Source organism: Thermobia domestica, chromosome 4, assembly GCF_964235325.1.
Source record: "Thermobia domestica chromosome 4, izTheDome1.hap1.1, whole genome shotgun sequence".
Classification (NCBI taxonomy): Eukaryota; Metazoa; Arthropoda; class Insecta; order Zygentoma; family Lepismatidae; genus Thermobia; species Thermobia domestica.
In genome coordinates, this window is record NC_137457.1 from 279,085,539 (window position 1) to 279,102,444 (window position 16,906).

General features: G+C 35.3%; 1 protein-coding gene across 1 annotated transcript in view; it reads left to right on the plus strand.

Annotated features, from left to right (window-relative positions):
- Positions 1-2,924: 2,924 nt before the first annotated feature.
- SdhA (succinate dehydrogenase, subunit A (flavoprotein)) overlaps positions 2,925-16,906 on the plus strand; it is a 58,498-nt gene continuing 44,516 nt past the window's right edge. The window contains exons 1-3 of the mRNA XM_081755973.1: positions 2,925-3,083; positions 13,993-14,085; positions 16,042-16,259. Coding sequence (XP_081612099.1) covers positions 3,024-3,083; positions 13,993-14,085; positions 16,042-16,259 — 371 coding nt within the window. The 5' untranslated portion in view covers positions 2,925-3,023. The remainder of the gene's footprint in view (positions 3,084-13,992; positions 14,086-16,041; positions 16,260-16,906) is intronic.

The window sequence follows — 16,906 nt, forward strand, 5'->3', positions numbered from 1 at the left end:
TATAGAAATGAGAAGAGAAACGCCGTATACACAACTTTTCCAACAGATCTTATGTATAGTTCGTAGACAGTGAGTTGTTTTTAACGCCCGTTTTCAGCATTGAGGCTATATGAAATGTGGATGTACTGTACAGCTTAACGTGGACCTCCAGCACATTAAGGATAGCCCAGCCAGGGTTGCCAAAACAGGGATTTTAAGATATCAGTAGCAAGCGCTCGCAAATTTCAGTAGATCTACATATTGTAAGGATCCCCACATCACGACAAGAGCACATGTCAACACAACACGTGCTATTGATTGTAAATAATCTAGGAGACAAGAAGCCGACACAAAGACACCGAGGAACGCCGAAAGAAGACAGACCTCACGGAAGGACCCGAAGAGGACAGATAAAAGCCGAATCACCGAGGGACCCAGCATCAGTCATCCAACTGATCAAATCACCTACACCGCTCTGAGGTCACACTGGACTAGGAGTACACCTATCCCTCCCGAGGTCGCACTGGACTAGGGGTCCTTTCTACAACCAAGCCTCGCGAAGCTGCCTTGAGCTGAGGGAGCTAACCTTCAAAACTTATCAGAACCGGCAGATGCTTGGAGACTGCCTTGAAAGAAGGGACACCGTGCAAAACACCCATTTTCCTTTCATCTTGGATAATAACAAAGACACACACTATTTTAGCCTTTGTAAATCAAAGACATTCTGTATTTTACAAATTTTATAATAAATTGGTGAAGGGGACAAATATCGGTCCATTATTGACTCTACCTATGACCTCTCCCGGTCTACTTTAAACGTATGACCTTAAATCAGTGTTGAAAATTTTAGTGCGGTCACTAAATTTAGCTCATATTAGAGGCAGATAGCGACAAAATTTTTACACAAGCGACTGAGGCTCTTTAAAAGCTATTTTTGAAATGTTTTGGTGACAAAACTGGCGAATTATTTTAGTCCTTTCCTTTTTAAAATTTCAATATTATTGACTGTGAACGTTTGTCAAGTGTTTGATGAATAACTCGAATCATTATGTGAGTTCTACTAGCCATAGATCGGGAATAATATGCGTGGTTCATGAGTCGCTACCTGAATGCACCATGTGTGACAAATTCGAGAATTTCTTTGTGGCTTGTTACAACTGACAATACAACCTCTATTGGCATCGGTAATGGTGTGTCAGGTCAATTGGCACTTGACAGTTCGGGATAGGACGAGGAGAAAATTATTTGCGGGCGATTACTACATGTTCGTTTTCCAAACAGAAGAACAAACTAGAGCAGTATTGGGAAAAGATTTAGGGTTTAGAAGAGAATCAAAGAAAAATGGGGAAAAAATCATAGGCAGGCCAATATAATTTCTGAAAGCAAGAATTGAGCGCATTTGACGTAATTCTTGTAATACTAAGCCATACAAACAACTCTTTCAAAGAAATCCCATTCTTCTTTTCGTTAGCCAGATTAGCTATTATCAAGAGAATTGTATTTGATCTGTGGGCTGTAGTTTGCCTATCAATGAACTAGGTTATTTCGAATGAATTTTTGACTATCTAATTACAGTGTGTACTGTGTAATTTATTAATTAAAGTCACTAAAGTGTGCGACTTGTACGCTTTTTTTTTTTTTTATTATCCCATATTAAAAGGAGTTTAACAGAAAAAGAAGAATCTCTACTCCCACTATGTACTACAGCCGGCTTCCATTCAACATTCGCTTTAAGAGTTTGTAGACCCAACTGTGAGAGCAATAGGTTTGTTGTCTCAAACTCCGAGAAAACCAACATTACGGTCTTTGTCCACCACAAAGCCCACTTAGCGCGAGTTCGGATCGAAGCAGTTAACTCACGCACCAGAGACGAATACTCTACCACTAAGCCACTGTGGCTCTGGTTCCTAATTGGTGTTAAATCTTCTACTATTACCATAAGTCTCTGAAAACGAAAGGACATGAGTCTTAACACATGGTTGAATCAGCTTGAGAATTCGTAAAAACAGATTAGTGCAATAGAAGTGTTTGTATAATGCCAATACTTATAAAGCTGCTATTTTGTCTTTCTTTTGGAATCATACGAAGAGGAAGCTAAATAAAATTACAAAAATAAAAATGATAAATTATTTAAACAAAATATATGTTACGAAAGACCAGGGGCGGATCCAGGACGGACATCTGGCGGGGCGGTTGGTTGGAATACTGCTACTTAGAGCTACCTTTAAGAGGCCCAAACTCTGGGATATGTTTTATTTATATATATAAAATAAGAGTTTCCTCTTCTGGGGGAAGGAATCGCCCCGATCTCCCCTCCTGGATCCGCCACTGTGAAAGACGAACAAGAATATGTATATGTTCACATCGAAGGACATGGGTATTACATGCACATAGCTAGGAGGTGACTAGGACTGCTGTGCTCCATACAACTTGCTTCATCACTCTGGAATTTTCAGTATTTTGTTGGATTTATATATGAATGTATGGTTAATAAGGATAGCCCCCAAAATGTTCTTATTCCACCTGCCTAAAAGTATTCTGGCAACCTGTCTGGTACCCTATCCCCGTGCTGTGAACAACGTCAAACGATAATCCAAAAACAATACATAACCTCCTGCTAACGAGTATGGACCTTCTACAACATAAAAAAAGGAAAATATTGACTGAATAATAGAAATAGATTAATTTAAAATAAATTGTAAATAATAAACAGAACCACAATCTTCACCTGAACAGATTGGAGATATTGACTCTTAACAATCTAACTATATTTCAGTCTGTGGAATATAATCTTCTTTGAACTCATATATTATTCAACATTTTTTGGGAAAGTAAGTCACATCACAGAAATCATAACTTAATTTATTGACAGTTCCTGATCCAGTGTTTATGACCACGCCAGGTTCCTCTGTTTGTTAAATGACGAAGAAGTCTCTGCAGACAAGGAAAAGAATGTGAACGATCAACGTCCGCACGAAAGTTGTTATTTTCGGTCCTTCTTGGTTCGAAGCGGACGAGCGTAAGAGACAGGTGGAAGTACAGAAATGAGTGCTATGCTTAGTGTATCGTCGTTATTAGCGAAAAACTTAAATTTTGTACCTGCGGTAAGTGTTAATGATTAGATATTCCGTATTAGTGTTTAACTGACACAACACGAACTTAAAACTGAAATAGAATGAAAATAAATTTCCATCGCCTGTAGGGAGGGTAAGTTTTAGTACGTGTTATGTAATACAACAAAATGTTGCAACCGGGAACGAGTATTTCTGCTTTTCTACCTGTATGAGACTAATAAACGAACTCCCACTCATGAAAGTACTTCTAATGATGTCATTACTTGACAAATAATTTGCATAGATAATTGTTATTACCGGTATTTCTGCTGCTTAAGGTCCGGACTCGAGACCTGAATCCAATTATTGAAATGTTAAAATATTCCATGCAATTAAGGGTTATAGCGACCATTTAAAAAAAATGTTCAAAAATTATAACTCGGTAATTAATTCTTCATCCTTTGGAAAAGATTTGAATCCGGCATGATGACATTTTTAACGCTGTTAGGTAAGGTGAAATTTATGGTGAGACCACAAGCGCTCCTATAAGTGTAGTAGTTCTTTTTTTTTTTTTTTAGATCGTTAAATAATGCCTTACACACATATCCATTTGTACTAGATGTAGATTTTTCGTTTGTACGTATAGATTCTGATGGTAGCCGTCACTAACATGGCTGTTTTTTGAAAAGTCCATTTTAAATTTCGTCAAACTTCGTGTTCTATTAGTGATATCCCCCCATTTTTATTAGATATGCTTGAACGAGGGACTTTGTTTTGTCACTCCGGTAACTGTACGGGCTAAAACGAGCTATGGGGCGGTCAGACAGGTGAATAACAGGGCACTGAAGTTGTGGTGGGCAGTACTCGAAGTAATGATTCTTGCGCCTTATACCAAAAACTCGCGTTTTTAAATACACAAGTAATTTTATCAATGCGTGCAGGTCAAGTTTAGACTCACCACTCGTAATAATTGAAAAATCATATTTCTTTCACGGATTTCCTTATTGTACTCCACAACATTTACATTGGGCTACATGACATTACCCCTTTTAGCATAGATGGAAATCAAGGGTGCGACCAGAACTAATTGTTGAAAAATTACAATTTGTTTATGGTTTGCGTATAAATACAGCGTCCGGATGTGTGACTGACGTAAAACAAAAGTGCAAAAAAAGCAAATCAACCTGTGCTAGATGGCCACGAAAAAGCACAAATGCTATCTAACCGAGTCAGGTCAGGGTAAAGCTACCTCGGAAGTGTACGTCCATAGGAGCAGGTGCGTCAGCGAAGGTAGTGAAAATACATGAGTTTTCGCAGTGGCATGAGTTCCAATAGCACTTCTAATTGTTTCACACTAGTAACGCTGCACTTGTAATAGGGTTGCCAACTGACCGGCTTTTCAACGGCCTGGCTGGAAGTATCGCTGTTATTTTGATTAAAGCCGGTGACCGGTACAAACTTCTTACCAGTTACGGCTCTTTATGACTTTTTTTTTTCAAATTTGTTACGGTAATAGTTCGATTTATGTGTCTTAGATTAAAAAAGTAACTTTCATTCTGTAAATCCAAAACTGTCACCTTTCACTATCTATCAGCGATTAATATATTTGTTCATCAGTTTAGATAATTATAGAGATATGACACGGATTGTATCAGGGAAAATTTGAAATTTACTTGTAAGGACTTATTGAGACTGAAAAAGGATTTCTTTAAACAATTTCCTGTAGTTGAAGTAAGTTTAAAGAATAACTTTTATTTTCCAAATCCAATATTGTCACGTAAAGATTAATATTATTTTGTTTATCTGTCTCGATAATTTTAAAGAATTGGCAGATAGTGGTAAATACAATAAAATGATCAATGCCTTTTTCAGTTTCTCATTTATAGCACAATGTATCCATTTTTAGTGAATGTACTAAGGATATGCTGAATACTGTTGCTAATGCATTTTTGTTCACGATAGTACATTTCCTTTCCATGGATAGATCCAAACGGATACTTCACACCTAGACCTTTTTCATAGGGATTTTTATTTGGGGGGAGGAATGTCGGTTTTTTATTTCTCAGAGTTGGCAATCCTAACTTGTAAACATAATATTCAATTTTTGTACACTGTAGAAATAGTCTGCCGTGACAGAAAGGTATCTAATACACTCATTCATATACACATCTTTCATATACACTCATTCATTTTAACTGTCGTAGAGCATATGTAATGATCTTACAACTGCACGCATACTCTTTATAATTTGGGATGCGCACGAATCGAGACATGTCTCGAATCTCGACTCGAGTCGAGACACCCTTTGTAAAATTCGAGACCAGTCGAGACAAATGTATTTCTCGACTCAAATTTTCGAATCGAGACAGCTCGTTTAAATATTTTGAAGAAAGTATTCACTCAGAAACACTCAGCACGAGAATTTCGGAAACTGCAGGACTTGTCGGGTGTTCGGGAGTGCTGTGGTGGGTGTCTTTTACGAAACGACATCCGAACGTCGAGGGGTTGGGCGCCCCCTACCCACTGCCTTCTACATCCGTCCGTTCTCTCTAAGCTGCCTGCTCAATAAGCCAAAAAATGCGGGTAGCTTGCATCACGAATTCGCCACTAGGTGGCAGGTTCTACCATGGCATTCTACCGTTTGACAGTCAATCCTGTTGCGTTGCAGTTTGACATCTGTACGTACACAATACATGCTAACAGAAAGAATGTAAAGAAATCTAAATGGTTTGCGTAAAAGATATAATATGCGGTAGTCATTGAAGAAGTAGAAAAAATATTTGTTCAAATAGAAACACATTTGTTGATGTTACGGCTGAGGCACAAAAATGAAAATACGCTCAATCATATATTGGCCTAAATAGAATATATATAATTTTATGCTTTCGTGTGAAGGAACTCTGATGCTATAAGCAAGAGTGCCGATCCTGAGGGCGGGGGCCCCGGCCCCCCGCATTGTACTTATGAATATGCAATATTCGGTGTAATTTGAATGCAATTTGTCTTAAAATCCTCGTATAGGTCTTCTGCATCTGAATGCCCCCCTTCCAAATTTACTGAGAAATCGGCGCCATTAACTATAAGAGTAATTATACAGGGTGGTTCAAAAGTAGGTATACGCCTACACCCCTGCATTGATCAGGTATACCCTCTAACATTCTAGAGAAACTAAGTCTACCTTATGGATAGCAATAAGAAATGATATAAAAAGCAATGGGTTGATCAGTAAGTTACTGTATGCCTATATATATATATATATATATATATATATATATATATATATATATATATATATATATATATATATATATATATATATATATATATATATCATAAGAAAGTTTAAACCCCAACACTAGTCATTACTAATACAAATGTGAAACACAAAGAATTGTACCTTTTCTAATAAACTTTGGGCTATCGCAAACCACACCACATGTTATATAGATTGTTTTTACTCTAAGCCAAATTGTACATTGTTTTAATATTAAAATTAGTGTTGCCCATGATACGAGACAGCAACTGTCTATGAGAAACGAGATGACAAAGCTGTCTCACAATATAGCAACAGCTTCTGAGATGAAGTAGCTTAAATCTTGTCTCGAGAGCAACAATATCCAATATATACAAGTGAGTATCGTTTCAGACTGTGAAACTACAGCAGACTTCCAAACGATGCAAATTGAATACTATATTGAAGACATGGAGTATATTCTTGGGAACTGGACGTAGTACTGAATTTCTTCAACTTCCAGTTTTACTAAAATATAGGGGTGCAGAGGTTATTTCCCTGAGACCATGAATCAATTTCCGAAAACAGTTTGTGGCTATCTATCGCCGTTTTGAGTTATAAGCTTTACTGTTGAAACCGGAAGTGGTCGATTTCAACCACTTCCGGCTTAAGTAGAAGGTAGTCCAAGGAGATGGAAAATATTCCAGGGACACTGAATCGATACCCGAAAACTGCATATCGATAGCTCTTGCCTTTTTGCTCTGATACCTGTCAACCGAAGGACATAGCCGTTCTATAAGACTGCCAACACTTATACATAGTATAGTTTGGAAGTCTAATACTGGAGATCTTTCTTATTTTATAACTCCTCGTCAATATACCTCATTGTTCAACTCATCAAATGTGGAGTATACAGTTCGTTTAGTGACTTAGAGAGTTTCGTATATGGAACTGCCAAAGGCTTGAGGAAAACACGGAAAATCTAGTATCCTACATGTATACCCCTATTAATGTTCTTACGTAGTTCATTATCGGATAGTATTTCATGAAATAACACTCCATTGCATTCCAACTTGCCTTTTCTTGCTTTGCAGAATGATACCCAACAATATAAGACCATTTTCTTTTCTAAACTATTGGAAAAGCGTGGTCATTCCTATGCAAACCATAAAGATTTACTCACAAAAAATGGGCAGTACGTGCTGCACTCTAGCGTCGTAATTAGAAAATAAGCGTTCACGCGGGAGGCAATGGTTTTTGAAAAGAATGAACAGGCAGGTAAGTGAATCGAGGAGGCGGTGCTCCCACCTCATTACGGATGTCGGACGTCGTACGCTGGGCAGACTGGTAAAACAGGACAGGCAGCGAACTGTGTCGGAACTAACATCAGACTTTAATGCTGGGCAAAGTACAAGTATATCTGAACTAGTGTTGTAAGATTTCCGGAAATTTTGAACCTGTTAGTGAAAAGAAAAAAACGTTTTTTTATATTTCTTTTCGGAAAAAATGGAAAAATTAAAATGTTTGTATTAGGGTAATTTTACTAGTAATGGATTTTTTTTTCAAACGAGTGAAAAATATAAGTTCAGAAATTTCAATTTTGCGAATATTAAAAAAAAAAAGCACTCAAAAATAAATTATTCCAATCATTACCTATATATTAAAATACTAGATTTAGATGTTTGTCCCCAGAGAAAAAGTTTCTATGTTTGTCTCCAGTCCTTTCGACAATGAGATCTAGAAACGTCCGTTTTCACTGGTTGATTCCAAATTTTGTGTAAATTGTCCAGTTCTAGTTGAATATTTAAAAAAAAACGTCGCCATTCGTTCTTTATTACATTTTTAGGTGTACACTGGAAGTTCTGAAACTTTTAAAAAAGTAAAGCATCATACCCTACGAGTTATATATTCCAACATCACATAGTTGAATATAGGGATTGCATATCTCCCAGGTGTTTCATGGCCAAATGATAATGAAAAACGAAGGATAATCATTTCTCCAGTCTAAGATGAATCTTCATTTGGAATGTTTTGCCCAATGAACACCGTATATCACTGACATAATTAATTGTGCGTGTAATTTATTTACATATTACATACTGCATGCAAAAAGAAAGAAAACACTGGTCATATATGAATTAGAAATTAAAACCAGAAGTGGGCACAAATCTTAGGAACGGTGCGAGATATTGAAAAAAAATTCCCCTTTATGATAACCCTTGCCGATTTTTATGAAGACTTCCTTCACTTGTATTTGTAAAGGGACATGTACAGATATGAGGAATGACATGGAGATTCACGCTTATACGTGAATGATGTGCTGTGTAGAGAGCGCACGTTCAGCTAGTTGAAAATTAGTAGTCTGGACTCATTTCTGTTATGTCGTTTATTTGTGGATGTGCATTAATTACATAACTTGTACAGTTACGTACAAGCCTATCATCATGAAGTGTTTCTGTTGCAACAAATAGGTCTCTCTAATGAAACTGAATTTTTAATATGCTTTTTGATCTGGTGAGGTTTTGTTAATTCTAACCAAATATCTTCTTAAGATAAAGAGCAGTAGGCAAATTTCACTAATACTCATGCACTAAAACATATAATTACTATTATTTAATATTCTGATATAGACACTTACATTAACTTTGTGTACAAAATCATGTTTTTAGTGCGACATATTATCTATTACATACCAAAATGAAAGTGACTATATTCGTAACTTAATAACTCTTGAATCATCAGATCGACCTCGATAAATTTTCAACATAGATGAGGTTCGGAATGGTTTTTATTTAATTTTGAAGGTGCAACTTGAAGGGGAGAGGGGAAAATGACAGATATTAGTGTCGGATCCATAATTTTCGGGGTCGCTGAAATGAACAATGACACTTCCGATGCCGTTTAAATCAAAATTTAGATATGACAAAAAATATAGTCCCTTTTTTAAAATTGCCAAGGAGCATGTGAGTAAGTACATTTATTATCCTAGGAACCATGTTTTAAAGCATTATGCTGTCTTTTCGTAATTGACGTTGCTGTCTGGAATAGGCTATAAAACATAGATATTTTAACAGGGACGTACGCAGGAGGTGGGATTTGGCCCGAAATCATGATTTTTGTGCAAATTTAGTCTAATTCTAGGGGCAAGTTTACAAATTTTATTATAATTTATCCTCAAATTGAATTTGACCCCCCCCCCCAAATACCTTTGACCCTTTCGAAATAAATTCCTGCGTACGTGCTTATATTTCAGTTATCTTTTATGAAAATGCTGTTCTGCTCAAAAGTATAGGGTTTCAAGTCTGAACAGTGGGAAACAATTGTGCTATATATTGTGCTCATTATTATTATTATTATTATTACTCTTATTATGATCATGGTTATTTTTATCAATAATAATAATAATAACAATAATAATAATAACAATAATAATAATAATAATAATAATAATAATAATAATAATACCGTGAAAGGTATGCAACCAACTTTGCAACTTTTTTAACCATTGTGAACGTGAGGTCCAGCGTGCCGGCACCTTTATTATTAAAAAAAAAACTTTATATATATATATATATATATGATTGAAAATGGCCGTTGAGTCGATACTTTTCGGCGTCGCTAAGATGAACAGAGGATTCCGTTTAAATCTACAAATTCAGACATTAATACTCTAAGGGGGAACGGGAACATGTAAAGGTACTTGAAAATTACCGATATTAGTGTCGAATTCATAGTTATGGGACTCAATAAGTTCATTGGTGACAGTTTTAGTGCCCTTTATGTCCAAAATGAAACTTGTTTTCCCCGTGCAAGGTATTCGGCTAGTCTGTGATAAAAACGAACGGGAGTTTCATATATTCAACTCTTTAATATATTTCTCACTCTCAAGTTGACTCACTTGTGCGGTATATGTGTGTATGTATAAATAAGATCATATCTCTTTTTGAGTTATTCGAAAAATGTACACATAATAAAGGGGTGGATTTTACCAGAAATCAGAAAGCTAAAATGTAAAATTAAAGCTTGTTGCTTTAAGTATTTTTCACTACCTTCACTCACACGATGGCTGGTTTGTAACTAAAATTCTTAACCGAATTCTTTCCTGGTTAAAGTTTTTAATATATATATATATATATATATATATATATATATATATATATATATATATATATATATATATATATATATATATATATATCGCACATAATCCAGTACAACTGAAAGTGAACAGGGTGCAACTGTTTACTGCGTTGGTCTACTAACTTGAAGGCTGTGGGTTCGATTCTGTTGTAAAATTGCTTTTCTTTTCTTTCTTCTAATTTTACCAAAGCCTACATCTATTTCCTACTTCATCTTACATAGATATAGCCAAGAACATTTTCAGATAACCCTTTGCAGCAGCTTCAGGCAGTAATTGTAAAGTTAGACTTTGGTGCTTTGTTGCTACATCCACAATGGCATAGAATGCTGTTTCGAACTAGCTTAATTCTTCGTTATGAATCTAGCAGTTTTGTTTTTCATTCTCTGTTTCAAAAAATAATTCCCGTAAGGAGAGGAACTAGTCTGGTTTTTTGGGTTTAGAGTTATCCATTATATATAAATGGAGTAATTTCTTAAGTATTGAAATATATGACGCTTCGTATATGTGCACTACGCAACGAGTTTTGAAAGAAGAAGCTCAGAAGCTTAATTACTTAAAATATATGAAGCAGATCTCTTTGAGATTGCTAAACGTATTACGTAGGAGGTAACGTTTTGGATGCCTGAGATTCAGACCTACAACTTTTCTTACTTTTACTAAAATAGCCCTAACGGACATTGTATTAGGGATATCGGTTTAAATATATATATATATATATATATATATATATATATATGAAAAAAACTCTACATGAGCGAAGCAGCAAGTAATGGATAATAATATACTGTACATTTGCCCCGTGGCTGCAGGTAATTTGAAATTCACTTTCAATTGATTATATGTTCCTCTGTGAAATATAATGGCCACCTAATGTTTATGGAAGTTTTGAAATGATATTTGGGGAGATAATAATAAATCAGAATAAAACTGGTCAGTTATTATTCAGTCTCAGTAAACGTTCTATTGACTAGTGAAATTTGTAGGTACCATATTACATGAGTATGTATGTCGAACATCATCTCTAGCAATGTTTAATAAGACGTTTTAAGAGACATTGATCCTCAAGATTATCAAAGTTTGGTGTAATTTCTCCAAAATGTTACAGCGCATAGCCTAATATTTTGGAATAACAATACTTGTGTAAACAATGTATTATCATTTATTACGAAAGAAAGCTGTTGAAAGTAATTAGTGGCGTGTCTTATAATGCACATTAGGAACCAGTATGTAGTAAAATAAAGTGATGACTGTTATTTACCTGTTTATCTACATGATTCTGATTCATATAAAACAAAATTAATCTACTATGCTGTATAGACAGGGTATACACCCATATTATACTAATTTCAGCAAACATATCGTTGATATATCATTTGCCAGATCGTCAAAAATAAATAAATAAATAAATAAATAAAATAAATAATAAAAAAAATAAACTACTATTCATCAGCCCTATCATATCACCAAATTGGAAACATTAAGAATATACATCCGTATTCTTCCATTACTGGTAGCAGGGGTGTCCACAAGGGGGGGCTATGACGCAAACTGCGTCATTGAAATATTGGGGGGGGGGTTAAAAATCTATATAAATATGTTTGATGGGGGGGTAAAATTAATCGAAAAGAAGATTTTTTCATGGAAGAACACCTACGGATAGACAATTGGGGGGGGGTGCGTCATGGACATAAGGGGGGGTGGGCACCACTGCTGGTAGGAACGTATTTGAATCGTTCATTAGAACTGCAAACTGTGCTTTAAATCTGGATAAAGGAATTTGGATAACAGTAGAATAACACAATTTTTAACTTATAAAAAACGTTGATTCAATAAATGAAAAGTTATCTTTATTACACTTGTATACATGAAATAGTCACAAACGTAAGTTTACTCAAATTCTCATCTTCCTCGTAGTTCTCGAGAATTGTATATTCTGCTACGGTAAAATCTTACGTTGGTGTACATAAAATCTGCCACAAAGAAACTTTCGCACACAGCGCAGACAGCTTTTCAGTTGTTCGTTAGCTCAAAGATGAAATCTGAAAAGATGAATTAGTCCCAATTTGAAGTATTTAAAAATATTTCTCTTGTGTTAACAAAATTCATCATTCACATCTAAACATGAGGATAAGTCTACCACAACTGTATTACGAATACATGTAAAAATACTACCCAGCTTTCAAGTAAACGAAATACCTCTGCACCTTATAACGAATATTTTCAAGATAATCAAATTTGCTTATGTCTATTGAGAAAAGTAAGTTCACGCGAAGGAGGTAACCTCATATTACCAGCCTAGCAACGCAGTTGATGATATTGATAAAATTTCCAGAGAGCAATAAAATCGTATTGAAAAGTGTTTTTTTTTTTCCGAAATGAAAGGAGGAAACAACCGATTTAAAGTTAATTTTACACACCAGATCCTTTGTAGGGCGAATTCAGTAACATAGAAGAAGTGAAAAAGTGATTGACTGGATCGGGACTCGAACCCGGGACATTTAACCACGACGCTACTCAGTCCGTCTCCCAGAACAGCTACACATTCTTTCACTCCTGCAGTCGATGTTCTCCACTCAGAGAGTGTGTGGCTGGTCTGGGAGACGGACTGAGTAGCATAATGGTTAACGCATAGGCACGGTATGCCGGAGATTCCGGGTTCGAGTCTTGGTCCAGTCATTCGCTTTTTCACTCTTCGTATGTTAAAATCTTAAGTACTTCATTATAGGTATAAAATTCGTTTCCAACATTATGCATCATGTGTCCAACTGTGAATTAAGGTGTCAATTGAATAATTGCCTGACTTAAACTTCTTTTTATAGTATTAACTCTAGGAATCCCAAATTATTTTAGGTTACAGGTCATTACAAGGTGGGGGCAAATGGCCTTCTCAAACCCACTCATTATTTTTATATAATTAAAAGTAAAGGAGTTATTTTAAATTTACTTATCCCATAAGGACACATGTACTCTCGACATGAAACACACGATTTATTTCGTTTTCTCTGCAGAAAGCTACAGTATTTTTTAAGTACTATGACTCGAAAGCAAACCCAACTGTCATCAGTAGTACGAAAGTGTTGCCTAGTTGGCCAGTATGGTCAGATACATAGTTTATTTAATTCGGAGACATGGGAGATACAATTGCTTTTGGTATTTTGATCAGATAATATTTTTGTACTTAAATTACATTTGTAATGATGATCAAATAAAATGATTCCAAGTAATCCCAAGGGAAGGAAGGACTCCTGGGACTCTATCCTATTTTTTAAGTAACTTATAAACTAATTTATAATACTATGGCAAATTGTCTAGTAACCGCAACTAACAAATAATTAAAAAAGAAATGGATTAGCATTTTGTTGGAATTTTTCCAAACAAAAACTACCTAGTAGGTTTTAGGAGCCCTACCTCTCTCTTTAGATTCCGAAGGTTAATGATAATGAGTTCGTTGAAGTTTAAACGTTTTTTTTTTTTTTTTTTTTTTTTTAATGTGGCAGAAGTTGACCAAATTTTTCCCCTTTAACCTAATTTTATTTCTTGAAAATGTGATATACATATATTTTTTAATTTATTTTATTTGTTTACAGTTCAGTTCACTCGTCAGACCTTCATGTGCTGTCAGAAAATTTCATTTTACGATAGAAGGAAGAAGTAACGAAAGTAATGCAAAAACTTCTCAGGTAATTTAGTTATTTTAAAATTTTACATTTATTCATTTTGAAAAGTAAACGAGAAACTGGATTTTGTATGATTCATGTCTGGACTTGGAATGTAAATAAGGAAATATTACAATGCATGTGGCAAATATTAATAATATTATCCATTGAAAAGTGCTTGATATTTCAATTGCTGCAACATCTGCAACTCTTTTCAGAGTTATTTGCTTTTGTAATGTAATTATTGAGGAAAGTATATAGATTTGGTAGTGGTTAAAATGTGTTTGCTATAAAAACACAGTGCATTCAGTAAGTTCTGAGACTGACTCGAAATAAAATACCGAACGATGCTACAAAAATGTATTACACGTTAGACCTTAAACTCGCTAGACCGGTCGTATATGCTCTGGAACTCCCTAGAAAAGTCGCCCACTGGAATGGTATTGAGGAGCGTCGTCGTGCGTGTTTCTTTATTTGTCGTCAGTGTTGAAAGAGTGGAACAGCGTGCTTCAAACAAACTGTACTTTAAAATCGGTAAAACCGCGACTGAAACTCTCAGAATGATGCCGAACGCATATGGACATGACTGTCTTAGCTCTAGCAAACTATTCGAATGGTTTTCGCATTTCAAGATCGGTCACTTTTGTTGTCAGTGTTTGACCGAAAGAAGGGCCAGTCCTTAAATAACCCCATATCCGCCTAATTTAGATCCAGCGGATTTTATGCTCTTTCCTGTGGTCAAGTGTGCCCTTAAATGGGATCATTTTGAGGATATTACACCGATTCAAGCAAATGTGACGGCGGTGCATAATAGGAATCCATGGGCGTCTTTCGTAGGGCGGTCCAGAGTCACTACGACCATTCCCTCAAGTGTGTGGCGCGGGAAAGGATATATATGGAGAACTAACGTGGTAATTTTTTCTAGCATTAAGTATTTTATTTCAATTTATTCCTGGAAATTATTGAACACACTTTGTAGGTATAGAATTAAAGAGGCAGTGTTTCATTTGATTATAAATATACTGTGGAAGTTTAGATTTGATATCTTTATTACAGTACTGTCAATGGAATAATATATGGTAAACTCTGAGATTAAATATTACAGTATTTTGAAAAGGGCAAAATAAAAGATAATTCGACTGTACCTTGTTGAACCATATGCTTTTTTGGGCTACCGAATTAAACTTGTGGAATTGAATTTTATTTACATTGGTAACTACTGATCTAGAATGTACTAAGTTAAGAAACGTAATGTATAGTGTTCGGGTATACTCAACTATTTGGTAATTATATAAAATAATTGAATATTTATACCGTAACTATAGTAATTAGTATCTATTATTCTCAAACCCTATGAATCAATTATAGCATAGATAGGTACTATTAATGGACGACAGTCGTAAACCAAAGATCATGCAGACTATACATAACATGTACCCATAACTCTTCTTACATAAATGTATCAATTAGCTTAACAGAGCATCAAAGCCGATAAGCTCCCATAATCATTATTCCAACCAATTTACCAACAAGCGTACGCAGCAAAATATGGTGGTTTAAAAACAACTCAATTTGTGCGCTGTGTTCCTAGTGTATATAGAATAACAGATGGCAGGACTTTTACTCATGTAAATGTCAGAAAATGCATAGCTCAAGACTATTTTCGTGAAAGATTACAGGAAATATCAAATATTGTTCGTTACTTTCTATAAATGTTAAGTATACCGCGTAAAACTTTGCTTCTATCAAAAAGTAACAACTAATTCAAATTCTCAATGTCAGTTGCCAGATATTTGTTACCCTAGGCCGTTGTGTTGCAATAACACGCTAAAAGTGTGTACACTAGACAAATTGAGTTGCTTTACACCATCTAATACGTAGTAATATAATAGTAGAAAATAAGATTATAACAAACTGCAAGTATAAAGTATAAGGTATATGATTTAACGTTGCGTACTCTCCGAATTTTATTTTTTTTAGCCATTCCGCGACTACCCTGTAGTCGATCATACATACGATGCCGTGGTGGTTGGAGCAGGCGGCGCTGGCCTTCGGGCAGCTTTTGGTCTTGTAATGGAGGGCTTTCGAACGGCGGTGGTTACGAAGCTGTTCCCCACCAGATCGCACACTGTGGCTGCACAAGGAGGAATTAATGCGGCATTGGGGAACATGGAAGAGGATGATTGGACCTACCATATGTGAGCATCAGGTTTTTATTTGTGTAATTACGGGAGTGATATTTCAAGAGTCCCAGAGGCTGACTACGGGGACAAATAGTTTCATTAAGGACGTCCCCATTAAACATCCAGTATTCAATCAATCCAAAGTTTTACTCTTACAAATGTTTCTTCTGGGTTGAGTTATGAATTTAATAAAAAAATGAATACTTTTTTGTAAGTTATTTAACAATGTAGACTTTATCACATTTATCCATTAAAATTACATGCAGGTAGTGTAAATAAGTTATATTGTAGTATGTAATTTTTAAGGATCTTTCAAAAAAAATTTCACTTTCTTTTGTCTGAAATCTCTCAGAGATTTTCACTATCTTGTTTATCTGAAAATTTCCAAGATTTTTATTGCCTTTTAAAACAAAAGCTTCATTATATATGACATACACAGCACACACTTCGCATAACTAGAATGAATGTCAGCAAATAAACATGATTTATTTTGTTATGAAAAAGGAAAGAAGAGAAAAAAACTACTACTTAGTACCACTCACTGATATGTGCGAAAGAAAGCGACAAGTTGGAGATTATGTCTCTTAAAGGATAGAGGGGGGAAGAGTTCTCCTAGACAATTGTTTGATAGGTAGTAGTAATGGAATAAATAATGTTGGAGA